This window comes from Astatotilapia calliptera, chromosome 11 (assembly GCF_900246225.1).
Source record: "Astatotilapia calliptera chromosome 11, fAstCal1.2, whole genome shotgun sequence".
Lineage (NCBI taxonomy): Eukaryota > Metazoa > Chordata > Actinopteri > Cichliformes > Cichlidae > Astatotilapia > Astatotilapia calliptera.
Genome location: NC_039312.1, coordinates 13,040,084 through 13,055,272, shown reverse-complemented (window position 1 = coordinate 13,055,272; position 15,189 = coordinate 13,040,084). Strand labels below are relative to the sequence as shown.

At 42.1% G+C, this 15,189-nt stretch overlaps 1 protein-coding gene across 2 annotated transcripts in view; it reads right to left on the bottom strand.

The window, feature by feature from the left end:
• znf407 (zinc finger protein 407) overlaps nucleotides 1–15,189 on the bottom strand; it is a 162,208-nt gene that overhangs the window by 44,264 nt on the left and 102,755 nt on the right. For both annotated transcript variants that reach the window (XM_026183377.1, XM_026183378.1), the window contains exons 8-9: nucleotides 13,642–13,762; nucleotides 6,987–7,165 (exon numbers count right to left, since the gene is read on the bottom strand). In XM_026183377.1, the coding sequence (XP_026039162.1) occupies nucleotides 6,987–7,165; nucleotides 13,642–13,762 (300 nt within the window). The remainder of the gene's footprint in view (nucleotides 1–6,986; nucleotides 7,166–13,641; nucleotides 13,763–15,189) is intronic.

Here is a 15,189-nt window from a genome sequence, read left to right as displayed (position 1 = left end):
ACTGAGCACTAAAAAAGGAAATGCAATAACAGCAGTACAGATAGTGGCTTGTTATGCTGGAAATAAGAGGCCACTTAATTGGGGTCTGATAGTCTAATAGGCAGCCCCTCTGATTACCAACTCTGCACATTGGCTTAAATTAGCCCACTGATGAGAAGCCAGGGGATTCAATTATGCTGGGGTAGAAATAAGGGGCCCTAATAGGCCACTGTATCAGGAAACATGGGACTGGGCTGGGCTAAAGTGCTGATAATTGGTTGTTTAGTTGGGAAAGTTGAGCCTGTTGGTAATTAGAGATGCTGAGACGTTTGGAGAGCCACCAAACAGACGACACAAGGAGGACAGAGGGGCGAAGGAGGAAGACAAGGGTCCTTGGTGCAGCAGAGAGGGCAAAGGTCACGGTGGAGATCTCAGAAGTGCACTTCAGCCAATGAGGTTGCAGATGAGGGAAAACATGTTATGGTACTGTGGAGCGGTGTTGATTCAGTAAAGGTCAAGATGGGGCAAAGCAGGACTGAAAGTAAAAATCAGGAGTCTGGCTTTATCTTTCAACACGCTCTCTTAACAGTTCCTTCCTTCCTTCCTTCCTTCCTTCCTTTCTTTCTTTTCCTTTTAACTATTTTTTTTTTAATTTGTCTTTCTCGCCAATAACTACTACTTTTTTCCCCCATTGTACCTCATCTCAGGCAGGTTAGCTACTAGCAGCAGCTGGATGTGTGTACAGTGTGTCTGAATTGAAGGAGAAGGAAGACTGAATTATGGATGAGGTTTTATAGGAGCCGGCGGCCTGTCTGGTCCCATATTCACTGTCCCATACTTGAGGAGCAGGCCTGCCTCGGAGCATCCCTGCCTCATGTCACTCACGGGGGGTGTCTGTGTGTGTCTATTTGCCTTCCTGCCAAAATCTAGCACTTGTATAAAAGCACACTCAAAGTCTTTTTGCAAAAACAAACAAACAGCAGATACTTTTCAGCTAATTTCCTGATTAAAATGAAAACTATTTAAATAGTTCTGTGCACAGGCACACCGCAATTAGGGTATTTGAACAGCAGGAGTTTGCAACAGGACTGGTGCATCGAAACAAAACTGGTGTTTTCCATGAAATATTGCCATAATCTTAAAGACAAAAATCTTATTAACTACTGAATCAAGCTCAGCATCACTGAACACAATCAGTGGTCTGGTAATAACCTCCAAAGACCATGATGAAAATAACGCTTTTGTTTTCTAGAAACCTGTGCAGATCCTTACAGTTTTCACTCCTCTGTCTTGCTATCACACTGTGCAAGTGTCCTACATACGCCATCTGCAACATTTTAGAACAGTGCAACATAAGCACTCACCTACACTAACTGTGGTGCTGCAACACCGGGGAGTCTACTATATCGTGTGTCATCAATCTGCTTCAAACCTATCCACGGGCTCATACAGAGGTCGATGACAACACTCCTAGTCAGGATTTACCCGAGTGAAAAAATCACGACTGCCACGGCCAAAACAAATAGAAAATGCAGAAATAATGTCACGCATGTGGCAGTCTGAAACCTCCTGCTTCTGTGTGCCCAAACCAAGTGTATGGAACTTGTCAGTAAAAACTCTAAACGGCCACTAAATGGCAGAGAGGAGGCTCTGAGATTGGCACCAAGAGGAAGGGAATGGAAGAAGTGGATGAAACAAAAGGCCGTTTGTTGTAGCTTATGTGTGATAAATGCAGCCGGTTGGGGAAGTTTTCACGCTCATTGGAGCAGGTCATTATGCAGGAATTGCTGCTTGCTCGGCCCAGACCGGCCCTGTATTGGTTTTCTGAGATTCATGCAACTGATGGTTGTGCTTTGCTAACCCCCACATCAGTTGCTGCTTGTCTCCTGGGGCACTGGCAGTGAGCAGCTGCTTTTCAGTTATAATATCTCAAAGAAGACAGCATAACGGGTGTGTGGATGTAAAGAAGAATCTATTAAACATCGATCGGCTGCTTTAAAGTGTGGTATTTAAGGCTCGAATTTAATTAATATTTATTTAACCCTTTATTTTGCCAGAAAGTACCCAGTGAGATACGAGATCTCGTCTCTTCTTGTCAAGACAGTTTCAAATTATAAATGAAGAATATTCCTTAATTAGATTTGTTAATGTAACTAAGTGGGAGTGTTATAAAAACTGAGATACTGTACGTACAATCCATATTCACTCATAAAGCCACATATGGACGGCGGAAATATTGCTTATGGTGTATTTTTACTAGATTATAAGTCAAAAATTCCAACCTATTTCGATCCAGTTTTTCTCTTTCCTTCTTTGGTGAAATGATTTTTATACTTTTCTTGTTACCAATTAAATCTTCAAATCCCTCATTGTTAAGTTTTTTTTTTAAGCATTAGCTCAATATAACTAAATCACCCCTGAGACAGCATCAGCACATTTAGTCTTTCCCTTTTTTCTTAATTTTCCACAGTGCTGAAAAGAGTCACTTTTTTCATTAACGTCTATCAAATGAATGCAACATAAGGACGGTGACACAAAGACACGAGTTTATCATGAACAATGAAGACTTGATGTCCTATTGGTGTTTAAATAAAAAAAATAAAAAAACAGTGACGGACTGCGTGTTTTTGTCTCCCCCCTCCATCGCCGACACATATCCTATTCCACATAGAAAAGTGTCACATATAACACACGGTTATTAGAAACAGATGTTGATTTTATCACCGGTGTCTGTGGCTTCTCTCACAACGTCGACACAATGTCATATGCGCTGGGATACCAGGACACATTTGCATGACATACACACCTGTCCTCCACAATCCAACACGCCGCGGTAACACAATAGGCAAGTAGAAACTCACGAGAGTAATGTTTCATTACACGAGGAACAGAAGGTGAAAGCGAGGAAGGGTAGCCAGGGAGGAGCACGGATGCATAACTTAAGTAAAAGCCATCGAAACCCATATTTGTTTACAGATTTGTTTAATAAGGAAAAATATATGCAAACAAATGAATTTGCCTGTGGTTATAACTGTGTATTAAGATCATCACTTACAAGGCCAGGCCTCCTCTAGCCCTCTACAGTAGCCATCCATCATGCATTATTAAGGAAAATAGAATCTGCATAAAGCAGCAACAATGCCTTGAAGAAGTTTATTTATTTATTTTGTCTTTTTAGGCACTAAGCAGCAGATCCTCAGTCGCTGTTAGCTAATTACAAAGCATTTGATCTCTATGCCCCCAGGATGTGCAATTACAACCTTGGTTGAAAATTAGGAAAATATTTCACAATTAAAAATAGTGGGATGAAGACGCTCTGACAAAGCTAATGGCGACATCTCACCTGTGCGTGCATGTGTGCGTGTTAAATGTGGATTTTCAGTGCTGGACTAGACATGAGGCTGTTTTAACAAAGCCAATGCCCGGCAAACACAGCTGACCTCGCTGGAGGGAAATAGCAAAAAAAAAAAGAGAATATACCATCTCCCAAAGCTGAAGCAGACATGCCATACTTGCTGAATTTTAACTAAAAGAAAGTTCTAGTCAAGGGGTGATTTAGCAAAGTCGCAGCACTCTTGTAGCTCCAGTACCTGTAGCTCCAGTTCTGCTCCGCTGCTATCTACGCTTAGATCACACAGGCGTCGCCACTTCTTTCTGGCATATCTCTGCGCATATCACGCAAGGAAGACAATTGTCATTACAGTTTTATTAAAATGTGTCCTATCAGCAACATTTGCACATCGCACATCTAACCTTCCTTTCTTCCTTCCTTCTTTCTTCCCCTCAAATTCTAATCATCATTCCCCTCCATCACTAGCTGGGTCTAATTCCCTCTCTTCCTTGGTTTGCAAAGGACCTCTGCTTTCATCCTCGAGAAGGGCTCTAATTCGAAGTGCGACGCTGAATAAAGAAGGGGGGGGAGGAGAAAGAGAGAGTGATATGGAAAGACAGAGCAGCGGAGGAGACGTTCGGGTGTCAATCAATCCGGCGCGAGGGGCTACAAGGGCCCGTGACTAGGGTGCGTTTGATCTGTGTCTTTCAAAGAGAGAACAGCAGGAAGGGCCATCACAGACGATTTGCCTCTCGCTGCTGGCCCTGGTGCCACTCTGACAGAGAGCAATCACAAGCAGGTTAATTCAACATCTACCTTCTTAATCTTTTCTTCCCTGTCTCTTTCTTTTGGTCTCGTTCTGTCTACTTAGATGAAGAATTGCTCCTTCTGCTACCACCTCCTTTTCCCCTCTTTTGAAAGACTGAGAGATCACAAGTGTGCTTTCAGTGCCCTTTCAAATCCCTCTATAGTCTGAGGGCTTTGGTCAGGTAAAGAGTTGTTGATTTTCCCGAACTCCTACAATGCCGTATTTATGCGTCTCTATCAGAGGGCCATGTTTCATAAAACGGTAATAGATTTATGATGGCAGAGTGGGATTGGAAGTTTCCTTCAAAAAACTTTGCAATGGAAGACTTTTTTTTCTGGGGTACGAAACACCATCAGATGCATTTTTAAATATTTTTCTGTCATTCTTTGGTTCACATCTGTGGTGTGCCGTGAGCTGAATATGAATGAGAGTGTAACGATGACATCTTGAAAATATGCTGCTTAACTTGACTGAAAGAGGAGGATGTGTTCCCTCCAGATGACTGAAAGGCGACGCACATTCCAGACAAGATCTGACCTCCGGCAACTCTGAAATCCGAAACCCACACTGGATGAAGCCTGCTATAGCACCGGCTTGGACACATAGAGAGAAATGTCCTTTACTTGGCATAAACGTTGTGTTCTCATATGGCTCACCAGGTCATTTGAAGAGAGACAAGGACATAAAATTAAACTGTGAAAAAGTCTTCTCCACCAAAGGTCAGCCATGCATGAGGACAAACAGAGGTGAGGGGATTCTGGGGTGAAAGGGTAAGAAGAGACATAAAGGCATGCTTTGGTTAAAGGTGAGAGGGTACAGAGCATATTGAGGGAGGCGTGTTTAAAAGCAGCTGAAGGTAAAAGGTTGAATAGGGAGGTTAGGAGGTGGAAGAAAAAGAGAATCAAAGACAGAAGTTTGTCCTTAAATTTGACAAATGGAAATCATGGGAAGAATAAGCCTGTTTCAGAAATTCATAACTACAAACTTTTCAAGGACACCATCCAAATCCACTCAAATTCACTAGGAAATACACCACGGCGTCGCCAGAAAGCCAGCATGTCCCTGACTGGCCTTTTCTCCCATGGTGCTCTCCTCCAACTCTAGTGCCTTTATGTAAGGTCAGAGGGATAACAGGATAAAGGCTGTCTTCTCTGCTCCTCTGAAGGACAAGCACTCTGCCGATTGGATTTGGTGGCATTCAAGGACAAAAGAAAGAACACTGGGATACAAAGGAACCAATAGAGGAGGAACAAGATTTCATCTGTCACTATGGCCTGAGTGATTGGCAGGGATGGCTACAGCAGCAATCTTTGAGCGCTGCCTTTTTGTGGCTGGGTGCCCTCCATCAGCACTGAATAAGAAGACTCGATCCACTGACAAAAAAAGCACTCAAAGAGGCTGGAAGATCAGACCTCCATGAAATAAAAGAGCATAGACAGGTGCTATAGAGGAAACTAGGTGGTTTAATTCAGCAGAATGACTTCAAATTTCATTTACAAATTTGTGTGTTTGTGTGTGATTGTGTGTGTGTGTGTGTGTGTGTGAGTGAGTGCACATTAACATGGAAAGCAGAAGAACAGAAAGGCATGTTAGGAAGCACATAATTCATGATGTGAATCATGTGCTATGGCCTTTGCAGTGATTGAACTCAACAGTCGAATGCCTATAAAAGAGTTTTGAAATTCTCTTCATCATCGTCATAACACCGAATGATAAAACATCTTTTGGAAAAAGATAGCTGTCACTCCCGAAGCTGGTTGTGCCAGACCTTTCTTCCTGTTAAAAGGCAGTTTTTCCTTCCCACTGTTACCACGTGTTTGCTTATCGGGAGTCGTTTGATTGTTGGGGTTTTCTCTGTATTCCTGTAGGGTCTTTAACTTACAATATAAAGCAGCTTGAGATGACTGTTGTGATTTGGTGCTATATGAAAAAACTGAATTTAATTGAAAACTGGTTTTCGACCCTTATTCCAAAGACATGGTGAATCACTGTCAAGTCACACTGAAGGTGTTTCGGTGGCACTAAGACCCTCTGCTGGTTTTTCCTTTCATTTGTAATGTATCTCTTTGTTTCCATCCAGGAGCTGGTTAGAAGGATTCGTAGATATGGATTCAAAAGACAAATAGGGTGAAATAATGGCACAAGAATAATAAGATGACCTGTGATTTTTATCATGGGTTAAAACCAGAGAAAATGAATTAAATTTCCATAAAACATAATGCTGTGGCATCTTTTTATTTTTAACCTATTTTCTGACTTGTGTATCACATGCTTAAGCTCCGTGTTCTACAAATGCATCCACATGCTTAATGGTAGCCCCATGACCTCTCTGCCCATGTTTGGATGCCCCCACATTGCCTGTTTTTAAAGTCTTAAAATGAATTTTTATTTCTTGACTTTTAACTCAGAATGAGTTAAAACTGTGTTTTCTTACCTTCTATTCTATTATCGTTTTCTGTTTTGGTACTTTGTATAGCACTTTGTTAAACTTGTGTTTTTAAAAAGAGCTTTATAGATTCATTGGAATGGATTAATACTTAATACATACAAAATAACAAAAAAAACATCCTTTAACTTTCAGGTAAGCAAGTGGAGCTGCACATCACCAAAGAAAGAAAAAAGGCACTGTTGTTTTTAAATGTAGGGACAGTATGTTCTTAGAAGTCCTTCTTTTTGTGTTTTTGTTTACGGGGCACGGACATTTCAGATGCTGTGAAGGGGGCACTACGGACCAAAGTAGGGGGTACAGACGGATGTCAGGCTAGCTGCCATGGTGCATTAGTGAATTCTGCTTCGCCACGCAGAAGAATCCTTGATGATATGGAGACATCTGTGAAACACTTTCTATTTCTTTTAGCAGCACATTACCTGCGTGCAGGTAGGCGAGGTCTGGGTTCTCAATATCAGGGTGATTGTCCTTCAGGTGGTTGCGGAACTCCATCGGAGAGTTGGTGGCATAGTCACATTTGGGGCAGTTGTACATCTTCACGCCCTCGTGTTTTCCCGTATGGAGTATGTGCTTTCGGATATTCTCTGCACAGTTGGATCTAAGTGAAACAAACAAAGATAAAAAGGCTTAATTCCATTTTGTAATTAACAAAAACAAACGTTGGAATTAAAGATGAGAGTCATGAAGGAGAAAACACAAGATCAACACTTGGCAACATTCCCAAAAAAGGTTTGCTGTACTAACATTTTCTTTATCTGTAATGATGTAATGACACACAGACACACATGGGCACACTTCACACAGTAACACGCAATAAAAAAAAATCAAGCTGGGAGAGAGGAGCCATGTTTGGACTACAAGCAGCACATGACTAAAGACTCTTTCATGAACAGCAAACACACTTGTTACAGAAACAATATTTACATTTTGTAGATATGTTTGATATTCTTTCACGCCTTTATATTTTGCTCTGCTACTTTCTTTTCTTATAGTTTTTCAGCTGTTTGTGTAATGGTGCTGGGGACAGCGCCTGCTACGAGACCACTGTGCATCTAGAGGCCCATTGACTGCATTACAAAGATATGTCTGAAGGCATCTGTTATTCAGTATGTATCATTTGCAGCTGTATGAAAGCTATATAGGATTAGTGTTGTATGCTGTGTGTGCCTGAGTTTGTGGGTCTCTGGGCCAGTCAGATAGGGCAGGGAGCTACTGCAGGGTATACGATGTAACTATGTCAGCCCAGAGAGTAACACACAAACCTCTGCTGATTAATGACGCTGCCTGACCTGCTCCCAGGCTCTATCTAAACCTGCCCATAGACACACACAAACACACTCACACACATAAGTGAAGCTCTGAATGATTAAGACAAACATGCACATACATACATATGGAATACAGACATATAGAAAGGCCAGTTTGAGCCAAAATAAAACAATAAATCTCTGACACTGCTACACAAGTTCGAATATACAGACATGAATCCGTAAACACACACAAACGCTCGTGCATTTAATGCATCATGCAAGCAAGCATGTGCGGTGTAGAGCACACTTTCGCACACAATCATGTGTTGATGGATGGGGCACTCGTGCTCAGTTTGGACCTGACATTCTCGGACAGTATAATACGCAATTACTCTCCCTTATCACCTTGGCTGGGACAATAAAGCCTCACAGTACCATAGCTCACACCAGCCAAGGAGAGAATTTGTTTTCACTTTTCCAGAGACACCTCTCTCCATCATGGGGGCCATAGTCCAGCCTGGCTCCACTGCGGCCTAGAAAAAAAAAATTAAAAATACAGAGCGGGCCCTCACTGGTGTCTGTTTATGCTGTACAAAACACATAAGGACCAGCCAGCAGTGAACAATGAGGGCTCTTCATGAGGCTCAAGACCATGTTTTGGATGCAGTCTCAACAAAAGAATGAATGAAACACATTTTGAGAGCGTTGACCCAGAGCACTAACAAATAAAGAAATGTCTGTTTGGCCAGTGGATTGCAGAACACTTTACAGACGAGCACTCAGGAGCCACTTTATTACCTCCACGCGGTCAACTGCTCGCCAAAGCAAATATCTAATTAGCCAATCACAAGGCACTTAGATATGGTCGAGACAACCTGCGAAATTCAAACTGAGCATCGGAATGAAGAACAAAGGTGATTTAAGTGCCTTTGGCTACGTCCACACTAATGTGTTTTGTTTGAAAACGCATCGTTTTCTCTCCGTTTTGGCCTCCGGTCCACACTGAGACACCGTTTTCCCTGAATGAAAACGCAGCGTTTTGAAAACGCTCTCAAGAATGCATACATTTGAAGACGGTGCTTATGCGTCGCAGTGTGGACAGCAAAAACGGAGACTTTCGAAAACGATGACGACTGCATCACATGACTAACATGCATGTGACCAATTAAACAAAGACAGCGGAGGGTTTATACAGCAGTTGTTTTGTTTGCTCTTAATTTGACAGCCATATTAAAGATTAATATCAGTTTGTACATGCTTCAGATAGCTTTCCTTCGAAGTCTTTAATTCTCACTTGCTTTTGCAACTTTGTACTTTTGTATTACTCGCAGCAACAACTCCACCTCATTGTTAGTCCATTTATAAAAACTCTGTGCTTTTCCTCGTCATTTTACCGCGACGTTTCAACGAGCTGGAAAGTAAATAAGCGGCAGACAGAAATGAGGCAGGCTGAATCTTCTTGCATTTCACGCATGCGCAATACTGGAGCGTAAGCGTTTTCGTCCGTTTCAATGTGGACGCACAACTCTGTGAAAACGTCTGAAAACGCTAGTGTGGACGCGGAGCGTTTTCAGACAAAAACGCTGTTTGGTGTGAGTATTTCACAGACTGCTGATCTTCTGGGATTTTCCCACACAGCCATCTCTAGGGTTTACAGAGAATGGTCCAAAAAAGGAAAATATCTATTAAGCACCAGATCTCTGGGTGAAAATGACTGGGTGATGCCAGCAGTTGGAATAGAACAGCCACGCTGAAAGGAAGGCGAACGTAACTCAGCCTCTAATTACAACTAAGGCATACAGATCGCTTTTTTGAATGCCCAACATGTTAAACCTTGAAGCAGAAGGACTAAAGCAGCAGAAAACCACACTAGACCTGTCAGCTAAGAACAGGAAGCTGAGGCAACATTTTCATGGTAGGTTCAGAATTTGGTGTAAACATCATGAAAACCTGGATCCATTTTTTGATCTTCAATGGTACACGCTGCCGGTGGCAGTGCAATAATGTGAGGGACATTTTCTTAAAACACCACAGCCCACCTGAGTATTGTTGCTGACCATGTCCATCCCTTTATGACCACATTGAACGCATGATGTGATGGCTGCTTCCAATGGGAAAATGCACCATGTAACAGAGCTCACTTAATATCACACTAGTTTCTTTAACATGGCAGTAAGTTCACTGCACTCAAATGGACTCCACAGTCATCAGATCTCAATCCAGTGGAGCACCTTGGCTGTGGTGGAACAGGAGACTAACATAATAGGCTTAAGGCTGACAAATCTGCAGCAACCGTGTGACGCTGTCATGTTAATATGGACCAAAATCTCTGAGGAATGCTTCCAGCACCTTGTTGAATCTGTACCATAAAGAATTGGGGTACTTCTGCAGGCAAAAGGGTGTCCAACCACGTACTAGCAGCATGTGCTTTATAAAGTGTCTACAGGAACTGACCTTAGTTGTCATTTTCATATTTTATCCAAAAAACTGTCAAAAATTGCTGTGATTACTTTCTTATCAGCCTCATAAGCAAAACAATAACAGATTCACAGGCAAATCACGGCCATCTGTTGACTTTTCATTGGCATACGGACAAAAAAAAGAACTTTAAACTGTCTCATGCTCCTAAATTAACACAAATGATGCTGTTAAAAAATGCATTTAATACCAAAAGTGAGCTGATTTCTTATTCGAAAGCGGGAGCATAAATAGATAAAATTTGAAGCGGAGCTAAAAGGTTCTAAAGAGAGCGCGGGTGGATTCCTAGGGGGGCCATGCTATCTCTCAGATATGGTAATGGCGTAATTGTCATATTAAAACAACACAACGTGCGTTTAGGAGTCAGCAGGTGTCACAGTTAGTGAAAGCCCACACCAGCCCTCCTACTATACACTGTATTAATTAGTCCAACGCTGTTTCAACTTCCTCCCCCACCCATGCACTCACCATGGGAATCAGCCATACTGATGCTCATCGGCTACATCACCCCTTCTCTGCCACTTTCTGCTTCTCCCCTCTCTCTCTCCCCCCTTTATTTAAGCCATTTCCATATTCCTCCTCCCAAAGACTGTATGGTAATGGGAGAGGTGTAATTGAGAGGCGCTTCGTTAGAGGAGATTTAAATGCGCTTCTTTGTGTGCGTTAAGAGTTGTGGGGGGTGCAGGGTCTGTATTTGGATCACTGGTGCTATTTGGATTCTTATTCTGCCAGGGAGGCCCAGTTATCATCATTAATGCCTCTCCCTCCTCCTTCGTCTCTCACTTCACTTTTACAAGGTCGCAAACCTTCCTGCCACTGACAGCGAGCGTGTCGTCCTCAAAGCCGCCGTCGCCTTGAATTGGAAACACTGCTTTAACAGGTAGATTGAAACATGAATGGTGCGGCATTCAATAAACAAAACCAGCCCCACAGTCACGGCGACGTGCAGGATTCAGAGGCTACATATCAATTAGGCCGTTTTAGATGCCACTGTGACTTTAATGAGAAAAAAAGAGAGTGGGAAAAAAAATCCTCCTCTTTGTGAGCGATAAAAACGATTTCTTAAAAATTATAGTAAAGAAGTTTCGCAGCTTGCATAAACAGCTGCAGAGTAGTCAAATAGACATCATTAATTGACAGCCCAGGACTCACGGTGCAATATCATTAGAATATTTTTACCACTATTTCCCATCTATAATTATCCCCCCTCTATTATCTATCTCTGTCTGAATGGTAGATGAGTGGCATTTGATAGATCATTTACTCCCTGCTCATTTACATGCATTTGAGAAGCAGCCTTGATGGGGATAATACTGCATTAAGTGAGAAACATAGCTGCCATTTAACATGCTACATCTATAAAACAGATACATTTTCTTTGGGCAAGAACTGTCAGTCACCTAGCTGCTTCATTAATGCTTCAATACTCAATATTGCTCTATGGCTGCATACTATATATTTCATAAGCCCGGCTTGTATTACAAGGTCAAACAGGCTAACTCATCTACCAGCTCCTTATCACGGTCAGGCCACGAGAGACGTCACGGTTTTAAAAATGCATTCAGACAATAAAAGCCAAGCAAAGATGGGACCCCTCACGGGTGTCTAGGGCCCCACACATTCAATTCCTCATCCTCACATTAGCGAGCCCAGCAGGGCTTTTCCACAACGTCCCTACACCTCCTCCCACCTTTCTTCCTCCCTTCGGGACCTCTCTAAACCCTCGGAGGCCACCAAAATGTTAATTGGGCTTCTAATTTACTGTTTCATTTGCTGCTATCTGTAACAATCATTATGTATCAGTGAAGGATCACAGGTCTGTATACAGTATCTTTCCCACTGTGAGGTTCAATCAGTGGAGCGGTTTGATATGAGTTTAAAATTTAAACAAAAGTAAAATGTAGGCTTGAGGATCTTATAAAATCTGATCCTTATGTGACTCTTTTGCACGTACACCCACTGACCTGACGAGAGGGACCTTTGTATTTTTATAGAGCCGTGTGTCTTTAGTGTGCAGAATTTTAAGCAACAAAACTTAATGCTCCTAACATTAAAATGAAAGACAGTGAAATCTGATAACTTTCACACGCATTTTGCTCAAAAATAAATGTTTCACCTCGTGACGATACTTAGAGTCAGGAGAAGAACGAGGTACATCACACTTAATGCTAGAAACTACCTAACAACAACAACGAAAAGGTCAATCTCAGTGTTGCACTCTGACAAAATATTGGGAAAAAATCTGTAGTAGTAAAACACAGAGTTGAGCCAACCAATCAGGAAGACAATACAGTCACTGGTTGTGTTAACAAATTAGATTAAATACAGGGCATAACCAAATATAAGCAGGATTTATCGTCTCAGAAATGAAACTTAATTAAACTTAAACTAAACAATAAAAGACCTATGCTAGTCGCTTCCTACACGATACCCAAAAGAGACGTTCTGTGATATCTTTGGACACCGGGAGATAAAATCCTTTGATAATTGCTGAAGAATAGCCTGACTGCAGCTATTACTTCTCAGCATTTCATTTTTTTTCCCCCAAGTTGAACTGAATACAAAAGACAGATGAAATGAGTCAAGTGCTTCACTACGGCGGAGCAGGTGTAGCAAGCAGCTGAAATGACTTTGTCACAGAGGGGAAAAAACGAATGAAGAGTACATCTAAAACCAATGATGGGTTTGAGATCATTCCCTTTCACACTCTTCTGCCACATCCTGACGAGGAAGCGCGGGGTGAGAGAAAGACAGAAGGGGGGAGGAGAGGAGAGAGAGACAGAGAAAGATGGAGAGAGATGGAGATGTGCAACGCCAGCCAAAACTTTTTCAATTTCACCGACAATTTCCTGTGTAATTACTGATGCGGTATGATGGTGTTTTAATGACAGGGACCTGCCAGTGACAGTGACATTGTGTGTGTGTGTGTGTGTGTGTGTGTGTGTGTGTGTGTGTGTGTGTGTGTGTGTGTGTGTGTGTGTGTGTGTGTGTGTGAGGGAGAGTAAGAGTGTGTGTGTGTTGGGGAAATCTGGCTGGGCCTGTTGATGATGGCAGAGTGATGAGATGGAGCCGTGCTGTGGAGATTAGACCTGTCTGCCCTCAACGTCTCCCACCCACCCGCCACACACACACACTCAAAGCCACTAGCATTAACACCCCACCCTCTCCACCAACCCACCAAACTACCCCACAATGCCACCTGCTATCTCACCAACACACACACCACACTCTTACAAACCCACCCCCCACATCCCCATCCTATCCCCACCTATCAACCCTCTGATCATCAGTGCCACGGTGGCAGCCATCAGCGCCACCAACCGTGTGGAGGTCAATGAGGCGGTACCTGTAGTCGCACCAGGGGCAGCGGTACGGTTTCTCCCCGGTGTGAACACGTTTGTGCCGTGATAGGTGGGACTGCGTGGTGGAGGCGAAGTTGCAGAGCTTACATTTGAAGGGCCTCTCTCCTGTGGGCGGAGGGATTGAAAAGATAAGAGACACAGACAAGACAGCAGTGATGAGACCGTAGTGACCCACTAATGTGAGCTAAAACAAACATGCATACATTGAGAGATAGCAGGTAGCAGGATTTATCTGACAATGGGTGTAGGTCCCTCTGGTGCTGCAAAAAAACTTTAATTAATAAGTAAATATAAAATGAGGCGCTGTGTTAAACTCGACTATACAAAGACTAAACACACGGTTTTGTCAACTGTTGTATGAAAGCTGTAATTTTAAATCAGTTAAACATATAAGGGAAAAGCTCTGACAGGGTTTGCGTCTGCTGAAGAAAAGCCATTTAAGGATGTAAGTGGAGAAAGTTTTCTTATATTTTTAAGTAAAAGTTGAATAACAATAAAGGCTGGGATTCAAAGAAAAGTCACTTGTATAAAAGCATACAATATAAGGTTAATGGTAAAACTATGTATAAACAAATACTTTACATTTCAACTTCTTCTGTGAGAGTTAAACACATATTTTAGATCCAGCTGAAATGTGTGTTCTGTAAGAAGTGGAAGTATCAGTTGGTTGTAGTGCTGTGTTTTCAACCAAATCAGTTCATCTCTCAACAGGACCGGAAACTTATGTATAGATTTCAAAAAAATACAATGAGAGAGATATTTATGGTAATCCAGATAAGGCTTTTTACTGTTTGTACTGTAATTTCCGTAACTGAAGCACGGCCATTAATCTACAGAAATAGCATATGGGCTGCACAGCCAAAAACCTGTAAAGAACTCTGAAAACAGTGGGTATCTATGTGGTACAAGGATGAGGGTGGCCTGGTCTGATGAGACATTTATACAACAGAGACACCTGGATGGTTATTGTTCACCTAGGGAAGAGGTAGAACCTGCATGAACTGTGCTAAGAAGGCAAGTTGACGGAGAAGTGGGACGAAACGTTGGGTCCCCTCATTTAAGTGGACGTCACTTTGTTCCACTTACCTAAACAATGCAAACATACAGCCCTCCTATTAGCAGGATACCAACCTCACTTCACAACTACAAGAGTAAAAGGATCTGCTGCTAACATCTTGGTACCTGATACCCTCAGAGGACTTGTTCAGTCCATGCTATGATTGGTCATATCTGTTCTGGCAGCACCAGTGGGACCTACACAAGACAGGTATCTCTAATGATGTGGGTTATCATGTTTGTCTGGAGTGTAAGAATAAAAAAACAAACAAAACAGGTTTTTGTTTTTTTTACTTGTAATTAATTTTATTTGTGGCAGTTGTGTATTTTTGTTGTTTTTTTTGTCGTGACATTTAAAGGAACTTTGTTATATCCGCTGTTTCTTTAGTACTGCTTCAGTGACATTTATATATTGAGAATAAGATTAGCCATTCAATTTCCAATTGGAAAAAAACACAAAACACCTGAACAAAGCT